The sequence below is a fragment of the Anomaloglossus baeobatrachus genome, chromosome 3, assembly GCF_048569485.1.
Source record: "Anomaloglossus baeobatrachus isolate aAnoBae1 chromosome 3, aAnoBae1.hap1, whole genome shotgun sequence".
NCBI lineage: Eukaryota > Metazoa > Chordata > Amphibia > Anura > Aromobatidae > Anomaloglossus > Anomaloglossus baeobatrachus.
Genome location: NC_134355.1, coordinates 102,386,697 through 102,410,780, shown reverse-complemented (window position 1 = coordinate 102,410,780; position 24,084 = coordinate 102,386,697). Strand labels below are relative to the sequence as shown.

Below are 24,084 nucleotides of genomic sequence, written 5' to 3'. Positions count from 1 at the left end.
AGATTAAAAATAAATTTTATGCATATTTCTGGGAAATATTTGAATATAAATCTATGAAAGAATTAATAATAATACTAGCATTATCATAAAAATGAATAATGGTAATTTATAATGCTAAAGATTAACACTGAATTTGTACGTGTATGGGTTATATGTATCCATATGCATATGTTTATATATGAAGGTATATGTGTAAATATATTTAGATAAGGTTATGAAGGTTTCTTTAACTAATATATATAAAAACTAACAAATTCTTTTTAATATAGTGTATAGAGATAAATTAGGAGGTTCCTGTCCTTTTTAGTTATTAATGGTATACGTTTACACAGATGTATGTATTTTATATGTTTTTTTAAGATAACAATAGTCCAGACTATCTTAAATATTCTTATAGTTTTTATATTATTTTATATCCGACTCTACTTAATTTTTATATTTTAATTAATTACTTTTACTATAAAAAACACAGTTTTACTTGATATAAAAAATACAGTTTTACTTGGTATTAAAAGGGTTAAAATTGTCTGAACATAAGACACACCCTTAAGCCCCATCTAAGAGGCCGTTTTATCTATAAATTTGAAGTGTACTGGCTCTTGCTACACCTGAGGAAAGCAGTATAATCCTGCTGAAACGCGTAGTGTTAACAAGAGCTTTATTTTATCTGACTTAGACTGTCACAAATAAAGCATAATTTATTCACAAAGATAACCTGAGTTAATAGATCTATTACTAGCGCTAAAAAAGACCGGCTTCATCTATTCTCCAGCAGCTCCTGTTTGGACGCCTACTGACCCTGTAGTGAAGGTTAAACCATTTACAAAAGGGGGAAATTGATATAGAAGGGTTAATAGTTTCTCTTTTTCTTTATTAAAGATTTATTGTTATTAGTAAGTATATCTGATGGTAGTTCATAGTCATTATGGAGCCTACGGAATAAGAGACAGACTCAAGGATTATTATGGTTTCTAAATGTTCTTCTTATCTCATATGCATGACTCTACATTTTTGTTTTGCTAAAACTTAAAGGTCATATGAACAATTAGTAAAGTTCAGCTCGAAGTTTTTTTCTTTTTCTTTTGCAATATCACATTGATCTGTAAATGGTATAAATAAACTGTACTTTGATGAAATAAACAGAAGAAATTGATCATGCCCACATGGATGCTGGTCTTTTCTCTCCGAGCGCTCGATCTTGATTAGGTCTGAAGAGGCCTAACTCAAGAGGACCTCACTGGTGATCCCATAAGCTGACTTGTGACAAAACAGAACAGCTACAACACATGGCCCAGCCAATCACCTGACCTGAATCCAATAGAGAAAATTTATGAAGGAACTAAATGTCAGCGATCATAGAAGGAGCCCAAGTAACCTTTAGGATTTGAAGGTTGTTGGTGTGGAAAAATGTACTAAAATCACATCTGAGTAATGCATGCCACTAGTTTTTCCATACAGGAGGAGTCTTGAAGCTGTCATCACCAACAAAGGCTTTTGTATGCAGTATTAAATACATTACAGTAAGCGTGTTCAATACTTTTTCCTTGTGCCATTTCCCATTATTACACATAACTTAATTTATGGACATTTACAGTTTGATTTCTTCGCCTGTGTGGACTGGATGGGTTGTTACAGACATCTCGCGAGAAATTCATGGCACCTTTAGAAATATATTTACATTGAAAATTGGTGATGTGTTTAATACTTATTACACTCGATGTGTAAGAAACATGGCTAAATCACCTGCTGAAGATCTTTCATGTCTTGCACTGACAGCTGGACTTTGTGAGGATTTACAAGTTCAATCGCAAATGGCCTTCCTGAAAGACACAAGCGTTCAGCAGATTCAGTTCTTTCCATGTGTCTGGTGTTCTGAGATATGAACATACAATATTACAAACCTCTCCCAAGGGTCCTGACATCCACGTCCTCTCTTCCGGAGGATGAGAAGTTAAAACCTTCCAAATAAAAAGACAGAAAACGTGATCTAAAAAAATATTCATAATTAAAAAAAAATCTCAAATTAACAAAATATTCAGTGGAATTTCCTAGTGATGAAGCCTCTAATGCAGATGTGAATAAAGCCTTGTGGTAGTAATGCACTGATGTCACAGAGGGTACAGCCGGTATTGAAAATGGCACAAAACTGAGCCACCATTCTGCTGGAGACGCATCGTATACTTACTGTCGGCTTTAAACACCGCCATAAGCTGTTCTGTGATTAACTCCTCCACTGACGACTCCATCTTCCTCTCGCCATCAATAACCCACGGAGTCTGTGGCAGAGTCCTGGAATATTTGTTATATCTTCCTGCAAAGTAATACAATAAATTATGTCCACATTCTGAAAATGTTTTTTTTTTTTTTCTCATCAATAATGGTAATGGCTTTTGTAGAAATCTGGGATTAAAAATAATAGCTAAAATATCACATCTACACAAGTTACCGACCTTTTGCTATGACATTCAGAGTTGAGCTCTGGTGCAACCTGTTTCGATTGACCACGATCCACGAGACGTTCTTATATCCAGATTGGACACGATTTGAAATTGCACAGTCTAATGCGCGCTTTACACGAGACGAGCTATCGTGCGATGTATCGTCGGGGTCACGGTTTTCGTGACGCACATCTGGCATCGTTCAAGACGTCGTCTCGTGTGACACCTCCGAGCGACGCAGTATCGCTCACAAATCGTGAGTCGTGTACTCGTCGCTCTGTTTTAAAAAATTGTTTAATTAAAATGGCGCCGGTTGTTCATCGTTTCCGGGGTAGCACACATTGCTCCGTGTGACACTCCGGGAACGATGAACACAGCTTACCTGCGTCCCGCGTCTCCCGGCGGCTATGCGGAAGGAAGGTGGTGGGCAGGATGTTTATGTCCCGCTCATCTCCGCCCCTCTGCTTCTGCCGGCGGCTGTGTGACGTCGCTGTGACGCTGAACGTCCTTCCCCCTTCAGGAAGAGGATGTTCGCCACCCACACCGAGGTCGCTCAACAGGTAAGTACGCGTGATGGGGGTTTCACGACTTTGTGCGACACGGGCAGCGATTTGCCCATGACGCACAAACGACGGGGGCGGGTACGATCGATCGTGAAATCGCACGATCGGTCGGACTCGTGTAAAGCCCGCATTAGGGTCAGCACACACGGCGAGTAATACGGAGCGAGTGGAATGTGATAAAAAAAAAAAAAAATCGCATTCCACTCGGACCAATATTACTCTATGGGGCAGCCCCCATTAGCGATTGTTTTCTCATCCCTAATCGGACCGAGAAAACAGTGTTGTTTTCTTGTTTCACTCGCACCCATTAAAGTCTATGGGACGAGGGAAACATCGCACTGCACTCGCGTTACACTGGTTAAATCCCTTCCTCTCCTCCGCAACTCGGGCCCCCCCCTCCGAAACTGTGGTCTGACCGCACGATCAGACCACAGTCGCATGACGCTCGGCTCCCGCTGTGCTGCGAGCATGAGCAGAGTGTCATGCGAGGACTCTCTGTAATCCTCGTGTGGCCTCAGCCTTATCTTTACAAGATCACAAAGTCAAAGATATTTAAAGGGAATCTGTCACCAGGTTTTCGCTGCCTCATTTGAGAAGAGCATGAGGTAGGGGCAGAGACCCCCATTACAACCATGTGTCACTTAAATCACTGTTTTATCTGCTGCAGATCTAGCAGTTTTCTGAATACTGAGCTTTGTACAACCCTGCCCACACCACTGATTGGCAGCTATATACACAGTGTATAGACAGAAATCTTCCAATCAATAGTGAGGGCAGGGTTATACAGAGTTCATTAATATGAACGACTACCTGACAGCAGGTTTACTAGGTTTCTAATGATGATCTCCTATCTAGTAAGTGATACATTGCTGGAATCAGGGTATCTGGCTATACATTATACGCCAAAAAAAAGCTGGTGACAGATTGCCTTTAAATCAAAGGAAATGGCTGCAGACATCCAAGTCAGATTTGTGTACTAATTCTTGGTACAAAAAATTGATGCATCTTTAAATGTCCAACACTGCAAACTCTGTCTCCACATAGCACTCAGTAAGGTCAGCTTCACAAGTCTGAGTTTCATGGTCCATTCACCGACTGTAATTTTTGGCCAGGCTGCGGGTATCCAGACCTAATCTCAATAGTCTCATAGGTATATGAGCATATGAGGCTGTTAAAGTGAACCTGTCAGGTGCAACATGCACCCAGAATCACAAGCAGTTCTGGGTGTATATTGCTAATCCCTGCCTAACTGTCCCTGTATCTAGTAGCATAGATAAAGAGATCTATAGAAAAAGTATTTCTAAAGATCCTTTATGATATGCTAATGAGCACAGGGACTAGTCACAAGGGCGTTAGTTCCTGCGCTCATTCCGCCCTCTTCGCATGGCAGCATGTCCACAGGGCGCGTACTAACATGCTACTCAATGCAGCGTCACCAGGGGTGATTCGTGTACTTGTGTCCACTGTGACTGCTGATCTGAATAACCCGACATTTTGTGCTGATTGTGCTGCTGCGGATTTTCCACGATGGAAATGTTCTGTGTGGATGTAAATGGTCCAAATTCTAGTGTAAATGTGATTTTTTTTAGTTTCCTTTTTCAATAAATTCGTGCACATTTTGACAGACTTTGCTTTTCCATTAACAGGAATTTTGTGTAGATACACTTTACACAATAAGGAGCACTGGCTTCAGCTTAAAGCAGGCTATAGCCTGTGAATAGGGCTACAGACTACAGGCTGGAAGCAAATTAAAAGAAAATATAGATGAAAGAAATAAAGAAAATTGTTAATTACCTGCCACAAAAACTGATCCGTGGTTGCACTGGATATCAATAACTTGACATGCTATTTGTGGAGAAGACGGAGGCCATGGAAAGTGGCTATAAAATATATGCAAGAAAATCAGAATGTATTTTGCGAATAATAAAGCGTAAAGCTTAATCTGAAAACTTATGTGGTTACGGCCCATCTGAGATTGACCTGACCACTAGTTGGCTGTGGGGTAAGGTATAACATGCTGTATATAAGAGCCCAGGCCGGGGGTATAACAAAAAACACTTTATAATACTTACCTAACGGTCGCGCGGTGGGCCTCATGGGCATCTCCGTTGTCCAGTGCCAGCGCCACCCCTTTCGGCCATCTTCATCCTGTCTTTCTAAAGCCTGTCTGCATGACACGGCAACATCATACACACTCGCCGGTCCCGCGCAGGCGCACTACAATACTTTGATCTGCCCTGCTTATATCCCCGGCCTGGGCTCTTAAAAACAGCGTGCTAGAATGCTGTATATAAGAGCCCGGTGGTGGTGGCCACAGCTTATAGGCCGAAAAAGTGGTGACAGGTTCCCTTTAAAATCCGGCAGAATGACTGTCCTGGAGAGGAATCGAGTGGCAAATATGGCTTTTTTGATAAAGATCCCTACCTACTGGTAGCTTAAAAAATGGGGAAAAACCCTTCAAGGTAAAACAAAAAAAAAATAAAAAAAATAATTTAATACATTTTTTTTATGTAGACCGTAAAGGGAATCTGTCAGCAGGTTTTTGCTACCTCATCTGAGAGCAGCATGATGTAGGCAAAGACATCCTGAGTCCAATGATGTATCACTTAGATTACTGGGAGCAGCCTTCTTGGCACAATCAGAATGTTTAAATTTCGCCATCTAGCAGAGCTGAGAGCGGACTCCACTCACACTAGGCTCTCTATAGAGATTGTACATTGATAGTGAGGTGGCAATCACAGCAGGGTTCGTGCTTGACTGGAATGATAATGGTCCTACTTCTTAAACAAATATAGCAAATAAACAACCAATCGAACTGTGTCAAGATAGGCCTGCCTGAAGTCTTGCAGCATGATGTCTTCAGCTTACATAGCAAAAACCTGCTGACAGATTCACTTTAAAGAGTAACGGGTACTTTGCACGCTGCGACATCGCTAGCCGATTGTAGCGATGCCTAGCGCGATAGCACCCGCCCCCGTCGCACATGCGATATCTTGTGATTGCTGGCGTAGTGAACATTATCGCTACGGCAGCTTCACATGCACTTACCTGCCCTGCGACGTCGCTCTGGCCGGCGACCCGCCTCCTTCCTAAGGGGGTGGGCCGTGCGGCGTCACAGCGGCGTCACACGGCAGGCGGCCAATAGAAGCGGAGGGGCGGAGATGAGCGGGACGTAAACATCCCGCCCACCTCCTTCCTTTCTCATTGCAGGCGGGACACAGGTAAGGTGATGTTCCTTGCTCCTGCGGCTTCATACACAGCGATGTGTGCTGCCGCAGGAACGAGGAACAACATCGTACCTGTCGCTGCAGCGAAATTATGGAAATGACCGACACTACACAGATGACCGATTTACGACGCTTTTGCGATCGTTTATCGGTGCATCTAGGCTTTACACATTGCAACGTCTTTACTGGCGCCGGATGTGCGTCACTTTCGATTTGACCCCGACGACATCGCAGTAGCGATGTCGCAACGTGCAAAGTACCCCTTACTTCTAGCTTTGACTTTTATGGTATATTCACAGAAGCATGGGTGGCAATTTATTCACAGGTGCTGTAAGATGAGGACCCCATTGTAGTGGGTACTAGAGAGGAGATCTACACCTGTCAGACACAGCATGTTCCCTGGATATGCTTTAAATGTCTGAGATCGTAATATCCCTTTAAGAGAATCTTTTACATATATGCCACTAGAGAAAATTATGTAAAGTTAAGATCCACATACATATCAGACTAATGTCGGCCAACTGATGGTCAAGGTAGAGGTTGCTCAGGCAAGTCCGATTTTGTACTGTCGATTGCATTATTTCCAGGAGATAACACGCCGGCCGATAAGTCAGTCAGTGGCTATCTCATAGAGAGTGCGGGAATACTTGACTGAACGGGCACTCCTGTGTATGGAAGAGTCAGCTAAGATGGCTGCCAAATCAATGATCGGCCATAGCATCGTTCGGCCAACATCCAGCTTTACAAATTGGTTATACAGAAGAATCACTATCTTTATTATATATGGTTGAGCCAAGTATAAGGACCAAATGAGAGAGCTGACAAAACAGAGCAGCTCTCCCTCTAAGAGGGGAGTTCCACACTGGTGGATAGTCATATAGAAAAAGGCAAATGGAAAAGGCACAATCTCCAACTATAAACAGTATACATAGCATTGAGATTAAATTATTTTGGGCGCCTCCAGAAAAGATTAAGAGAAGAATGGAATTGTGACTTCTCATGATATTTCAAGAAATGTTTACCATGCTCCGAGGATCAGAAATATTCCACAAAAGTATGTAGAACCATTACGCTAATGGGCCAACCAAAGGCAGATATTCTGCTGGCTAAGCAAACGCTAGTTCTGTGAACTCTGATTTGCTTCCAAAAACAGAATACAGGAGGAATTGTGAAACAATTAATCAGCAGATCAGTAACGAGTAGCAGGTACAGTGTACTTCCTCTTATCAGCCCCTCCCCCACACTGTTCTGTTAATAATACACTTGGTACTGAGAAGTAGAGTTCCTCACTTGCAGAAATCATCATCTTTTATCTTGTCTAGAGCCTTGACAACAGCCATTCTAGTGTAGATAGACTGTAGAAAGAAGAACAAGCATTACACCACTAGGAAAAGAAACAGCGGATGTGACTACTCATGACACATTGTTTTTTGCTTTTACATTTTTTCTTTCATAAAAAAGAAATAGTAGAATAAACATCTAATAAACATGAAAGATAAGTCATCTGTTTAAGGGCTACCTAACAACAACCGACAATTCTTTAAATATGGGTTACATCTCATCCATAGAAAGAGGTAAAATTTTGTAAGTAGCTCTCCACTCTCCTTGTCAAAGGCAGGGAAACTCTTAGTGGTATTCAAATGGAGAAGAAAGTTTGTCCCATTATCTTCGATGAAATCTTTTGCTTGACCCTAATCAAGAAGTTAGTTGAGCAAACTTTTGACGAATCTGGTCAACTAAAAACAAAACAACTGCTCCATGGTTGTGCGGTCACATCTTGCTCCATCCACACAGGTGTGAACGAAATCCACTCCCATGTCATTGGAACTCCAAATTAGTAAAATTTATTTTACAAACGCTTGGGAAATCATTGCAGCACGCACACTTTGTGGTGAACGGAAAGTTTCAGCTTTATTACAGCATGTGACCAGTTTATATAGTATCCCAAACAAAGAAATAACAACTATGCACCAATAAAAAGCCACAGCGGTGTGTAGAAATGTGTAACTTCTCGCCCATCGGTTTTAGTTGAGGCCTATGATATCATTCAAAATAGATTGTATCCTCACACAGGATACTAAGCCTAATATTAAAATCTCAGAATCGCTGGGAAATTTTGAAGTGTTCCAGAGTTATCTAATATATAAAGCTGTGTGTGTGTGTGTGTGTGTGTGTGTGTGTGTGTGTGTGTGTGTGTGTGTGTGTATGTATGTATGTATGTATGTATGTATGTGTATGTATGTATGTATGTCCGGGATTGGCATCTGCACCGTCGCAGCTACAGCCACAAAATTTTGCACACTCACACGTCTGGACCCCGAGAGCGTCATAGGCTATGTTGTGAGGCGAAATTTTAACCCCGCGCGTTCCAATTTACCAATCAATTTTGCCCCTATCTACATAATGGGGAAAAAGTGAAACGAAAAGTGTATCTGTACTGTCGCATTTATTAATCACGAAATTTTGCACAGGCACCTCCTGTGACCCAGGGAACGTCGTAGACTATGTTTTGACAGGAAAATGTAACATGGAGCCTGGAACTACAGGTTATTAGTAGGAGCTGTGATTGGTTGCTATAGGAACAAAAGACATTCATAGTATAAGAAGCTTATAGAGAGAGACAGACCGAGACAGACAGAGAGAAAGACAGGGAAAAAGACAGAGAGATAGAGACAGACAGGGAAAGAGACAGACAGAGACAAACGGTGAAAGAGACAGATGGTGAAAGAGACAGAGACAGATGGTGAAAGAGACAGAGACAGATGGTGAAAGAGACAGAGACAGATGGTGAAAGAGACAGAGACAGATGGTGAAAGAGACAGAGACAGATGGTGAAAGAGACAGAGACAGATGGTGAAAGAGACAGAGACAGATGGGGAAAGAGACAGAGACAGATGGGGAAAGAGACAGAGACAGATGGGGAAAGAGACAGAGACAGATGGGGAAAGAGACAGAGCTGGAAAGAGACAGAGCTGGAAAGAGACAGAGCTGGAAAGAGACAGAGCTGGAAAGAGACAGAGCTGGAAAGAGACAGAGCTGGAAAGAGACAGAGCTGGAAAGAGACAGACCTGGAAAGAGACAGACCTGGAAAGAGACAGACCTGGAAAGAGACAGACGGGGAAAGAGACAGAGGGGGAAAGAGACAGAGGGGGAAAGAGACAGAGGGGGAAAGAGACAGAGGGGGGGAAAGAGACAGAGGGGGAAAGAGACAGAGGGGGAAAGAGACAGAGGGGGAAAGAGACAGAGGGGGAAAGAGACAGAGGGGGAAAGAGACAGAGGGGGGAAGAGACAGAGGGGGGAAGAAACAGAGGGGGAAAGAGGGGGAAAGAGACAGAGGGGGAAAGAGACAGACGGGGAAAGAGACAGACGGGGAAAGAGACAGACGGGGAAAGAGACAGACGGGGAAAGAGACAGACGGGGAAAGAGACAGACGGGGAAAGAGACAGACGGGGAAAGAGACAGACGGGGAAAGAGACAGACGGGGAAAGAGACAGACGGGGAAAGAGACAGACAGACATGCAGACAGAGACAGGCAGACAGGGAAGGAGGAGACAACCAGAGAGACAGACAAAGATAGATGGGGAAAGACACAGACCTTGATAAAGACAGATGGGGAAAGAGACAGAGAAATAGAGACAGACAAGGAAAGAGACAGACAGGCAGACAGAGAAAGAGACAAATGGGGAAAGAAACAGACCTGGAAAGAGACAGACCTGGAAAGAGACAGACAGAGACAGACAGAGACAGATCTGGAAAGAGACAGATGGAGCACATTACTTGGCCAATTTAGTTAAATCTGTGTGGAATATCTGTGGTGTTGAAATATATGTTGTGAAATGCTTCTATTAGCTTAGTTTTTTGCCTTTTAATAATTACATTTGTATCTATTTGTTTTGTGGTTTTTGTGTGCAGAATACATTTTTGTTAATACATTCTATTTTGTTAACAATAGTTATTAACCTGGGCAAAGCCGGGTAGTACAGCTAGTTACCTTATAAAATGACATTGGTCAGAATTGTAAAATTTGGCCTGGTCAGGAAGGTGAAAATAGGCTGGGTGGTGAATGGGTTAAAGGGATTGTCCAGGCTAGGATGAAAGTCTGCAGTCTTTCTCTAATATTGCACTGTTCTGAGACAGTTTAAGTACACAGCAGTTCTGGGTGACTGTAAAGAACAAGATCTCTCTCACTGTGAGAAGAGCCACGGAGGTTTATGGAATCCCACTATACATGCTTGGATCCCACAAGCAGGAAGTTAAAGCTCGACTTTAGCACAAACTCATAATTAAAGAAGCACTTTCAACATAGATTAGAACAAAGGGAAGAATTAATTGGGTAGAAAAGCAAAATGAGCAGTTGTAAATACAGAGTGCTGTATAATATAATGACTGCAATATATTACGAGAATAAACATTTTGATATGAGTGCTTCTTTACAATTACCAGTCTTGAGCTGCCCACTTTTTTATTAAATAAAAAGGGCAGACCCAGATTGACGACTGAAAGGGAATATGTGGGTCAGGTCTTGATAGCTATTCCCGCCCTTGTCTGCAGGCAGACAAGGGTGGGAATAGATAGCAAAACCCGACCCATATAGTCAATACCTGTTGCACCTGTCAATCAAATAGCAGTGCATTGCTGGAACTTTACTTGTACATATTTCTGAAATAAAACATCCAATCTCAGAACAAAATGTATGCTTATATTCAGCAACCTAGCGCCAGTATATCACTGGCTTTACTTTATATATGAAAATTGTGCTTGATTGTTCCCTTTAAGCTCTAATGTATCAGCATATGGTAGACTTGGAGCCCATTGTTAAACCACTAGGGGCCATAGCAAACAGTCAGAACCCTGCAGGGGTAAACACTTGCAGCCATATTATCACGATGACATACAGTATATCAATCATGTAGTGCAAACTGATGTGCTCATGACAGATATACTGTATACGTCATATAGTGTTACGAGGTTGAGCATTTTATGAGTCCAGCTATACAATGAAATAGCTCCAAGTTTACTAATTTGTCTCCCACTGAGCCTGACTGACTGCTGCAACTTATGAGGAGCAGTGTGAGAGCTCAACAGAAGGGAGGAGGGACATTGAGGAGCTGTCAATCAGACGAGAGTGGGTATAAATCGTTCTATAAAGATAAAATCCAGGTCAAAATATCTGTATACATAGTGAGTACACCAGTCAGGTCTAAGAGATCTGTTTATTAAGGGATGCAGTCTATATTGTAAAGTCTGGTGATATATGCTTTAGATAGAAAAAAAAACAATACCAACACTAACATGCGGCATACAACGCAAACAATAGATGTATGTTATATCAACATAATAAAACCACAAGACAAACCATCCAAAAGACTAATTACACTGGATATGGGCTAGTTCACTTGTGGGTTTTAAAGTCAGTTGCTTTCTTAATGGTATCTAATGTCAATATCTCAGACACACACACAGACTACACATGACCTAATCAGGAACAAAACTTTACGAGGAAAGTTTCAGATGCTCATAACTAGTGTTAGAACCCAATACTGGAAAAACAAAGAGCCAGACAATGACCAACTCTGAATCTGCTAGTAAAAAAACACCACTCGAGCATTTGTTTTTTCTACTCTGGAGTGGTGCTTGTAATCTAAGGTTCCTGACCCTACTCATATACTAACCATCAGGCCTCTTCATCCACTATCGCTGACTCTCCCATCGGTCTCCTGCAATTTGTGACCTGCCGGATCACTCTAGTATTTCATGGATCGTGCTAGCGGTCATTCTTTAATGAAAGTCTATGGAGCCTCATTCTGGCTCTCATAGACTTATTAAGAACTAGTGAAGTAACGTCTGACTTTCCATCATTCAGATGTTTCATTCACAAGATGGCTGTCACGATACCGTTGTGCAGATCATTCTGTATTGTTCTGCCATGCTCTCCTGCAGAGCCGGTATATGTTGCCTATGGTGCAGAGCGTTTTGCAGGATGAATGCTTTGCTGGTTATTTCAAGAGCACTGGGTTTCACGCTGATCCTGGGAGGTGCTCTCGCAGATGCGTCTCATTTTGGCGATTGCTCTGTTTCTTTAGGGAGCGTGTTAGCTAAGGACGCCGCCAGTCATATTCCTGTTTACAGTTGAGCTGTTGGCTCCTGTGGTGCTCAGTATTCAAATCTTTGTCTCTCGACTCCGGACTGCTGTTTACCTGTCTCTGCCTGTCCTCCCCTGTTTCTGTTGTGACTTCCCAGCTTCTGACCTCGGACGTCCTCCTGACCACATCCTCGTCTGCTCCCTGTATCTTGTATGTACTGTCCTGGAACCCTGACCTTCGGCTTGTATCTCGACCTATTCTCTGTCTGCCCCACCATGTACTGTCGTGTCCTCCTGGTTTATGATCCCAACCTGCCTGACTACCTCTCCATTTACTGCATACAAGTAGTGTCTAGCGCCACCTTGTGACAGTCATCTCATTGGCGCTGCGGGATCGGAGTAGCGGTAAAACCCGACAGCGGGTGAGTATAAATAGGGTTAGGGACCTTAGATTAGAAGCACCACTCCAGCGCTGAAAGCAAAACTAAACGCTGGGGTGGTGCCTTAAGTAATATTAGTTTTGGAAACCCTTTATTGTAATGAAGATACACTACACTGAGGTTTTTACAACAAATCTAAATGGTTCACATAAAAGATTGCAATGTCTACATGAATACTGCAATGGGATTCAAGAAATAGGTAAAAGAGGAACAGATGTGTACAGTAACAGAAAAACAGAAGTAGTTTTATAACTGTGAACGTTTACCTTCACTGCCACCTGCTGCAGGACCTGAATACACTCCTGTTATTTTAAGCCATGGTTGTTGTTCACACCATGCAAAAGAGGCGGTGAATATTAGGCTATGTGCCCACGCTGCAGAAAATGCGCGGATTTTGCCGCGGATTTCTCGTGGAAAAGCCGCGGATTTCCCGAAAACCTGCAGCACAGCTACTCCCCAGCCATTTCTATGGCATTTGGGAAATGCTGTGCCCACGCTGCGGGTTTTTCTGCAGCGGAAATCATGCGGATTTTCGTCCGGAGAAATCTGCAACATGTCAATTATTGTTGCGGATTTTCTTCCGGATTTTGGCTTTAAAATTGGGAAAGAAAAAAGAAAAAATCCGCACCAAAATCCGCATCAATTCCGCGGTAAATCCGCGGCAAATCCGCACCTATGAAAAGGTGCGGATTTTGCAGGAAAGCTGTGGATTTTGATGCAGAAAAAACCGCAGATACATTCTCCCGTGGACACATAGCCTTACTCCAATAAGGCTATGTGCCCACGCTGCAGAAAATGCGCGGATTTTGCCACGGATTTCTTGCGGAAAAGCCGTGGATTTTCCAGAAATCTGCAGCACAGCTACTACCCAGCCATTTCTATGGCATTTGGGAAATGCTGTGCCCACGCTGCGGATTTTTCCGCAGCGCAAATCGTGCGGATTTTCGTGCGGAAAAATCTGCAGCATGTCAATTATTGTTGCGGATTTTCGTGCAAATTTTGCCTATTCAATTGAATAAAAAAAAAAAAAAAAAAAAAAAAAAAAAATCGCAAAATCCGCAACAAAATCCGTGTCAAAGCCGCATCAAATCCGCACAGAATCCGCACCTATGAAAAGGTGCGGATTCTGGGGGAAAGCTGCGGATTTTGATGCAGAAAAATCCGCAGATACAGAGTCCCATGGGCACATAGCCTTAATGTGCCTGGTCATGCAATGTTTATAGAGGTGAAAGCTACTACAACCCATTCTGGAGACTGGTGTGGGTCAGATAAGTGGGACGAGCATCTGTGAGTCCAAATACAGCTCCGTCCGATTGAAGGCTTTAGGTTTTCTGGAAGCATGTTTTAATTCAAGTACGGATTTACAGACTTAATAGGAATCTGTCTGCATGGTTTCATACCACAATCGATTTATATGTGCATGTAATACTTTCAAAGGCAAGTCCAGCAATACCCTTACATGGCCAATCAGCTCCCTGTTACTTAGAACTCAGTGTCTGAATAAATATGCAAATGAGTTTGAAGATCTGAAGCCCCTGTCACTCCAGCTCTATTCCTTGGCCAGCGCCCCCTCCTCCTGCTCAAATGACGGCCCTTTTGCCTGTAGTCACACTGCAACTAGGAGAAGGTGGCACTAGAAGGGGAATAGAGCTGGAGTGACAGAGGCTTCAGATCTTCAACCTGTACATGGGTTGGAATCCTGCTGACAGATTCCCATTATCATAACAAACACACTAATACCTACCTTACTCAGGTCCAGCACATCATCTCCATCAATGCTCTAGTCTTTGATAGGTTATAGGAATGATGTTATAAGTATGCACATGTTACCAGAGTCTAGTGACTGCCAACAAAGACAGATGCAGTGGTGGAGAAGCAGCAGGATATCTGGGGAAGGGGCAAATATTGATGGTTTTTGTTATTTTTAAACTATGTAAACCTATACAAAAAATAATATTCCTAATATTCTCAGACAACCCCTGTACTTTTTTTTTTTTAACCAATCAGTTTTTATTAAAGATTTCCATAACAGAAACAGATTAAACATAACAAGAATACAGAAAGAAAAATAAGAGAATATTAGCCACTTCAAGTTCCGTAGGTGGGCCGCTACCCTTGGTGTTTATACAATCTACATAATACATTACTGACAAGAATGTATTTCCACCCGTGTTTTGATAGATTATCTGTGACTATACCACATTCATAGGTTACCGTTTGTCACCTTTTACTTCCAAAGGGCTAGACCCGCCTGTCTATATGAAGAACCTTACTAGAAAAGTGGTCAAGATATAGAGTGATTAGATAGCAGAATAGAAAGAGAGGGGAGAAGGAAAAGGAAGGGACTTATACAAGGGGTTGCGGGAGGGAGGTAAGACGGGGGTTGTTTATGCACTGTCACTAGAACAGGCTCCTGAATGCAGGGGACTCCTTGAACAGTATCCACGGCTGCCATAGTTTGGTAAACTTCTCATTTGTGCCCGATACCCAAGAGGAGAGTTCCTCCATGTGACAAAGATGCGTTAACTCTGTCAGCCATTCCCCTATTGCGGGGGTCACTGTGGTCCTCCAGTGTCGTGGAATGACTGCTCTGGCCGCAATCAAAAAGAACCGCAACAGGCGCTTCTTTTGGCATCCCAGTGAACCGGGTAAAATAGACAGAAGGGCGATCTTAATGGAAGGAGTTACGCTTTCTCCTGCCATTTGGTTGTAGGTCGCAAACACCTGAGTCCAAAAGTTGGATAGTTTGTTACAACCCCACCAAATGTGTGGCAGCGTACCTTTGTCTGAGCCACAGCGCCAACACTCCTCCGGGACCATAGGGAAGGCTCTATGGAGGTTGACCGGGCATTGATACCATCTTGCCAGTAGCTTAAAGCTCTTTTCCTGGGCATTGCATGCTACTGAGATCTTGTGGGAGAACACATACGCCTTTCGTTTTTCGTCCTCAGTAAGGCTGAAACCTAATTCCGATTCCCATCTTCCAATGTAACTGGGGTCCTCAGAATAGAGGTTCCTGTTCATCATATTGCAAATGAGGGAGATCTGGTGCGTCGGAGGCAAACTCTGCAGGAATAAGTGTTCAAATGGGGTGGATGTATCCGGGGAGGGGGGCCTCTTCCCACCCAGCCAGGATCGCACAAAGGAGTGAAGTTGTATGTATTCGAGCCACCTCAATCTCAATCCGGGGAACGCGGCCTGAAAGTCTTCAAAAGGGGGCAAGTCTCTGCCCTGTAATATCTGCCCCAGTCTAATATCCAAACTTCGTTGCCAGCCCAGAAATCTCTCCACCGTACACCCCGGAGGGAAGCCCGGATTGCCGAACAAAGGCATCAGAGGAGTGGGCGAGCCAATCAGGCCGCTTTTCAGCTTTGTGGCCTCCCATACCTCCAGTGTCGCCCTGAGCAAAATCCCATCAGGCTCCACCTGTCTCCTTACATCCTCCAACTCTTTTGGTAATAGCCAGGGAAGTGCCCCAAGCGGAACTGGGGAATAAAGCTGCTCTAGTGCCACCCACTGCTTGGTCTGCCGGTGAAAATGCCAGTCTAACAACCTAGCCACCAGGACAGCATGGTGATAGGTACGTAAATCAGGCAATCCGGCTCCCCCCCTCTGTTTGGGTCGTATCAAAGTCTGATATTTGATCCTTGGTTTTCCCCCTTTCCACACAAAGCGAACCAGTGCGGACCTCAATGTCTTAAAGAAGGCCGGAGGGGGATTTATAGGTATCGCCTGAAAGATGTAAAGGAATCGTGGTAGTATGTCCATTTTGAATGTGTTTACGCGGCCGAACCACGAAAGGGGTCGTTTGTTGTACTCTTCCATATCTTTTAGGGTTCTGTTTAATAAGACTTGGTAATTCAGGGAATAAAGTGTCCCCAAATTAGATGGGATCGTTACCCCTAAATATTTTGTTGAGGATGCCTGCCATCGAAACGGGAATTTTTCTTTTAGTAGGGCGACTTCCTCTATTTCAAGGGAGATGTTTAGCGCTTCTGTTTTGGAATAATTTATTTTAAAATTGCTCAAATTTCCAAATCGTTCGAATTCTTTTAGTAGTGAAGGGAATGTGATCAGAGGTTGGAACGTATAGAGCAGGAGGTCATCTGCGTATATAGCCGTCTTAAATTCCCTGTCTCCAATGCTCAGACCGTGTACATTGGGGTTCTGTCTAATGGCTACTGCAAGGTGCTCCATAACAATGACATATAGAAGGGGGGATAAAGGGCACCCCTGACGGGTGCCGTTTCTGATTTCCACCGGATCCGAGAGGGCCCCGTTAACCCGAACTCGGGCTGACGGTCTAGAGTACAAGGCCATTATCTTACTCACAAAGTTCGGGCCTAAACCAATTTGTCTTAATGCTGAGTTCATGAATCCCCAATGCACACGGTCAAATGCTTTTTCTGCATCTATTGAGAGCAGCCCTAGGGGCTCCCTTCTTGACGCGGCTCTGGCTATTAGGTGAATTGTTTTGGTCACATTGTCGCGGGCCTCCCTACCCTGCACGAACCCAACCTGATCTGTGTGTATAATGGAGGGCAACAGAGGTGCCAACCGGCTAGCCAGTACTTTTGCGAAGATTTTTACGTCAATATTTATTAGTGAGATCGGGCGGTAGTTGGCTACCATTGTTTGGTCTTTACCATGTTTAGGTAGAACTGTGATGTGGGCTTCTAAGGATTGTGGGGTGAAAGGGGACGATTCAGATACCGAGTTATATACTTTTGTGAGGAATGGAGTGATTTGGGCTTTAAAAAGTTTATAAAAAGCAGGAGAGAACCCATCAGGTCCCGGGCTTTTACCGCTTGGGGAGATCTCTATCGCTGTGGCCACCTCCCCCTCCTCGATTGTCCTGTCCAGTCCCCTGGCATCTTCCCCATCTAATGCAGGGAGAGCTGTCTCTGTAATGTATGACTCAATTCGGGCCTGTAATTCACCCGGGGCCATATCTGAGAACCCCTGTACTTTTATATGTAATATTCCAACAAGACATTACAAGAACATTTTGTTATCGCCTCATCTCACTTAGGCTGGTTTCACATCTCCGGTATTTTGCCGGAAGCCGGATCCGGCACAAATGCAGTACAGTTATATTCATTTACAATAGAAGCGCGACACTATGCGGTCACATGCTTCATACATAACCGCATGTGTCCGCATAGTGTGGCGCTTCCATTGTAAATGAATGTAACTGTACTGCATTTGTGCCGGAGATATGAAACCAGTAAAATACCGGAGATGTGAAACCAGCCTTAGGAGACACTACAGAAAATATATAGCCTGCAAAACTGTAGTGTATTAATAAGGGAAGACACTGTGAATACATCTGTGGTTGTTACTTAACCCCTTCTGGCACTGTGCAAAGGGAAGATCCAGTAGTTCAGCACCATGTTATACTAGTACAGCTCACCCTATGGAGCTAAGACCTGCACATAGGTATGTACAGACAATCTGAGGAGTAATCTCTACCGTTTAGCAGGCTTTGTATAAGGCCCAAAGACACACGGCATGAAAATTGGAGCGAGTGGAGTGCGATAAAACATTGCATTCCACTCGCACCAATATTAACCTATGTGCCAGCACCCATGAGCGATTATTTTCTCAGCCCTAATTGGACCGAAAAAACAGTCGCAGCATGCTGCGGGTGCAATGCGATCCTTGTTTCTCTCACACCCATTCAAGTCTATGGGGCTAGAGAAAAATCGCACTACACTCGCAGTACACTGGTGTACTGCGAGTGCAGGGTGAGAACGACAATAGCCAGCAACGGAGGAGAGAGGGAGATAAATCCCTCTCTCCCCTCCTCAGCACTGGCCCACCCCTCCTCAGTGACGGCCCGCCCCCACAGTTGTGGTCTGATCGCATGACCGGACCTCAGTCACAGCGACACTTGCATGACATTCGGCTCCACCTGTGCTGCCAGTGTGAGCAGAGTGTCGTGCGAGGATCGCCCGTGTGGCACCGGCCTAAACGGCACTTTCTTATTTATATTTTCTATAGTACTCTCCGAAGTGAGATTAGGCATACACTTTTTACATTTCTTTTCTTTCTTTATTCATTCTTTTTTTGTTATTGAAGTTGTCACTGAAGGGCTCAGCATACTAGAATCACTGAGCAAATGTCATAATCTGGATCTTTACCATTATTTTTTGTATCCACCTTCCACCAAAAGCCATCTAAGTCTGCAATTACTCCAGTCATAAACCTTGATTAATGACTGGAGGAGCATATGTGTGTTTTTGTTATACTTACTCATTTAATTCCTAGAATTAAAAATAATGATTTAAAGATGATTCATCACAATGATTATGCCACTAATAAGTGAGAAACACCCAATATTCCCTGCCAAGGAACTATATGGGAACAAAACTCGTCTTTGTACAACGTAATATAGATTGTCTGGAGTTTTTATGGCATTCTTACAGTTTTATGATAACTATGGACTGTGCTTATCTGTCTTGCCATGTCACATTTTTTACTAACTCCCAACCACTTCCAGGGGCTATAGCAGCGTTTTCCAAACTCGTATCTTCAGAGTCCTGAACAGATCACGTTTTGAGGCTTTCCTTAGCATTGCAGAGGTGATGAAATCGTTATCAAGACATAAGAAATTGCAACATTTTCTCTTAATACTAAGGAAATCCTGAAAACATGACCTGTTGGGGGCCTGGAGGACTCACCTGAGGTCACAGCTGGGGTACTGTGAGAACCTCCAGCTGTAACCTCATGTGAACTAATTGACGTCACCACTTACAGCTGCGGCTTTGTCAGTGTGTCCTCCCTGGAGCCACAGTGAGTGGTCATGTTTTGTAATGTGACCACACACTGCAACCTCAGATGTAACAATGGCGGCATCATCATGTGATCTCGTGTAGGCCCCCCTCCCCATTAGTAACCTCAGGCTTGATGCCACCTGTGATTTTTTGACAAATTTGCGTGTGCCATATCACATTGGCAGAGCCCCTGAAGTGCCAGAGCAGCAGAAAACCCATTTTACACTACACCTCTTAATGAGCTAATCTAGCGGTGCAGTGCGCATATTGACAACACATATATTTTAAAATGTTATACCACTGAGTGATGAAGAAAAAATAATTAATTTTTACCACTAAAATGTTGTTATAGCCCCAGATTTTACATCTTCACAGGGGAAAATAGATAAAAATTATTTCATAATTATTACACAATTTCTCGTGAACATGACAATATCTCATATATGACTATACATGTCCGTTTTGGCCACACGACGAGACTCGGTAGGGAAGGAGCACTACTTGACTTTTGGAATGCAGAGTTTTCTAAATAGTTTTCGGACTCCATATACAGAGCTGCTAAGTGCAAGAAGAGCAGATACCTCCTTCAAATGACCACAATGTGGAAATTACACCCCTTTTGGAGTTCATCTACAGGTGTAGTGAAGATTTTTACTCCATGGGTGTTTTCCAGAAACAAGCTGCAATGGATGTTGCAGAACTGAAGTGGAAATCTGCCATTGTAGTGCCCGTACAATGTGCCCAGCTTGAGTTTCAGCAGACCTGTACCTCGTAAATTAAGCGGGCTCTCCTTGCATGTGGACAATAAGTGTGGTTTAATCACATTCTGGGACTCAGATGGGAAGAGGGCATTTGGATTTGGGACCGCAAATTTCACTGAATTTACTTTTTGGGGGAATCATATTACTTTTCCAGAACCTTTGTGATACGAGTACCGTGGAAGCCCCCTATATTTTCTGTTAATAGATGACAAATCTGAATGGGGACTTGTTCTTGTTGGTTGAGTAGAAGCTTTTATTGGAGGCATTTTGGGGTACAGAACATTTTGGATCAGTTCACATTTATCCTGTGTGCTCCATTGAGCACTTACATCTGGGTTTCCATCTAAATCTACAAAATATTTGATTCAGATGACATCCCCGAGGAAACCATTCATTAATGAAGCAGCAAAGATACTCCTGACATTGTGTGGATTCTGTTTGGCTTTTAAGATGTACACACAAGAGGTAGTTGACTGCACTTTTATTCCAGCCTAAAAAGACAGGCACGGTCAGATCATAGGCCAGAGAGTCCATGGCGATTCCATCTGTCTTATTATAGTGAATGTTTTGTCAGGAGTTCTGTCTGAATCACGTTTTTTAGAGATTTACATAATAACCCTAATATGAGCGCTCAGTGTAGAGCACAGGATAAATGTGAGCTGAGCTTTACTGTGATCTTTGGGAGACAAAAAGAACAAATTAACAGCAGGTCAAAAATGTATTTTATTTATTTTTTTACGACGTTCACCACGTGTTATAAGGGATTAGACGGCTTTACTCTTTGGATTGGTGCGATTGCAGTGATACCCGATTTGTGTTGTTTTATTATTTAAAAACGTTTTTGTGGGGGTTTTTTTAGCATCCAATTCAAGTATGCAGCATGTGGGCAATTTACATGAAAATATTAGTGACTGAAGAACATAAACTTAATTCTGCCACTGTCTACCCTGTTGAAGTTGTAGAACAAGAAATAAGAAACTCCGTCTAGAAAGAGGCAAGGTGCCGCTTACCTTGTATTAGACACACCTAGAAACAGCCAGTAAATAAACAAAACCAATTTCGAACATAACTTCCTCCTCCTTCTATTACTTCCTCTTTAGTCACATTTTATTTCAAGATCAAATTAATACTTGTGTTCCTGACACATTTATATATAATCATGTAGGTGATATGGAAAAAAGCAGAGCAATGGAAGACGAAAATCCAATTAACAAAATAAGTAAAGAATATTACAGATAAATTGGTATAAAGGAGCTTTTGTATATTTAATTATTAAAAATTCAGACCTATCTCCTGACAGATTTTGTATGGTTCCCATCTGTGAAATCCCACAGCACTCTGTATGCGTTCCTACAAGATGACAAGTTACTCACACTGGCAACACATCATGTAAACATGGCTTCCGATCTAAATTATGACGTTACACTTAGGGGTACTTTGCACACTGCGACATCGCAAGCCGATGCTGCGATGCTGAGTGCGATAGTCCCCGCCCCCGTCACAGCTGCGATATCATAGTGATAGCTGCTGTAGCGAACATTATCGCTACGGCAGCTTCACATGCACTCACCTGTCGTGCGACGTCGCTCTGGCCGGCGACCCGCCTCCTTATTAAGGGGGCGTGTCGTGCGGCGTCACTGCGATGTCACACGGCAGGCGGCCAATAGGAGCGGAGGGGCGAAGATGAGCGGGATGTAAACATCCCGCCCACCTCTGTCCTTTCGCATAGCCGACGGGAGCCGCGGTGACGCAGGTAGGAGATGTTCCTCGCTCCTGCGACTTCACACACAGCGATGTGTGCTGCCGCAGGAACGAGGAACAACATCGGACCGTCGCGTCAGCGTAATTATGGAATTCGCCGACCCTACACCGATGATACGATTACGACGCTTTTGCACTCGTTAATCGTATCATCTAGGATTTACACACTACGATGTTGACAGCGTCGCAGGAAGTGCGTCACTTTCGACATGACCCCACCGACATCGCACCTGCGATGTCGTAGTGTACAAAGTACCCCTTAGAGGTTGTTAAGAATCGAAGACAGGACGAAATCAATAAGGTGTTTTTGTACGTACATTCTGTCTCTTATAATTTCCTTTATAAATAAGATAAATGCTGTACTTAAGGAGAACCTGTCAGCAGGATTTCACATCACAAACTTTTAATAAGCACATGTAGCTCTTTCTAAGACAAGTCCAGCAATAATTTACTCTGTCTCTGAGAGATAGCGGGTGTGACCTGCCCCCTGCTGTTGGTATAAGCCAGCCCCCTGATAATAGCCGCTTCCCTGCAGTCTGAGAACAAGGGGTGACCACTCCTTAATTTGCCTCCTGCTCTCAGATAAAACAGAACCAACTATTCTCAGGGGGCTGTTACTAACAGCAGGGAACAGACCACCCCCCTGCCATGCCCCCTTTTCTCAGACTATATGGAAGCAACTATTATCAGGGGGCTGGCTTGTACCAACAACAGGGTGCGGGCCACACCACTGATGTGCGATGTTACATCCCAGAGGGGAGGGGGAGCAGCAAAAAGCAGCTCAAGCATCATACTGAATTAGGCAGCTTTCACACTAAATTTTTTTAACATGCGTCCTGAACGTTTTTTTAACGCAAAAACGGATCCAGTGCAAATGCATTTTCATTTCAATGCATTTGCAATGGACTCGCGTCAACATGCGTTCACCTGCATTTGCGTGCGGTTTAGTCAGGGTCATTGCAGTTATTTTACTTTTTTCAAAAACGCTACTTGTAGCATTTTTGAGCTGCGTCCAACTACTGCAAGTCGCTTGATCCTGACTAAACAGCACGCAAACGCATGTGAACGGTGGCATGCTGATAGACAGCATCCTGTATGGCCAGAAAACAGCCTGGCGTGATCACAGTCTCTCTCTCTCTCCTTCTCTCCACTTTTCTCTCTTCTCTTTGCCTCTCTCTCTCCTCTCTCATCTCTCCTCTCTCTCTCTCCGCTCTCTTTCTCCTCTCGCTCTCCTCTCTTCTTCTCTCTCCTCTATTCTCCTCTCTCCTCTCTCTTTTGCCCCCAACTGCGTCTCAATTTCCAGTCTGTCACGTTCAGTTCCCCTCACTCCCGATCACATGACTACAATGCAAAATATATATATATATATATATATATATATATATATATATATATATATACACACAATAAAAAAATATATTTATATAAATTAATTAATTATTTAATTAATTATTAATTATAATTTATATAAATATAATATATATATTATATATATATATATATATATACACACACAATACAAAATATTATATATATATATATATTATTTATTTTTTTTTAGATTTTTTTGAACTTTATTTAACCATATTTCATTTATTCACCATAGGGCACTTGAACCTGAGATATTCTAGTATATATTCGTAAACATTGCCTCCTGTCTGGGCTTCACAGGGTGATGAGGGCTTTAGGCAGGTCCTCAACTGCCATAGTAAAAACAGGTGTGTCCTGTTGGGACCCGGTCGCTCTCAGCCCTTAGCCAGATTGAGGCCTATTTTAGACCCATGAAGGCGGTCATGCCTTTGAAACGCGTTGGAATGGCTCAATAAAAATATCTTAAGAAATCTTCAACGGTGTGGTTCATAGCGCGGCTGAAAAACCCGTCTTCTTTCATCTCCGTTTTATACAGCAACCAAATTTGACGGGGCCGCTGCTGAACCAGCTCAGCACTCCCATACGCCGTTACAGGGGTTGTGACTATCACAACCGGACCAGGTGAGTGCATTTCTTTACTTTCTTATACCCAAATACCGGGTAAG

The 24,084-nt window shown here is 43.1% G+C and overlaps 1 protein-coding gene across 3 annotated transcripts in view; it reads right to left on the bottom strand.

Annotated features, from left to right (window-relative positions):
• Positions 1 to 24,084, bottom strand: part of PUS10 (pseudouridine synthase 10) — a 179,548-nt gene that overhangs the window by 50,342 nt on the left and 105,122 nt on the right. For all 3 annotated transcript variants that reach the window (XM_075339355.1, XM_075339354.1, XM_075339356.1), the window contains 5 exons: positions 7,519 to 7,583; positions 4,796 to 4,881; positions 2,186 to 2,311; positions 1,902 to 1,958; positions 1,744 to 1,820 (listed from right to left, as the gene is read on the bottom strand). In XM_075339355.1, the coding sequence (XP_075195470.1) occupies positions 1,744 to 1,820; positions 1,902 to 1,958; positions 2,186 to 2,311; positions 4,796 to 4,881; positions 7,519 to 7,583 (411 nt within the window). The remainder of the gene's footprint in view (positions 1 to 1,743; positions 1,821 to 1,901; positions 1,959 to 2,185; positions 2,312 to 4,795; positions 4,882 to 7,518; positions 7,584 to 24,084) is intronic.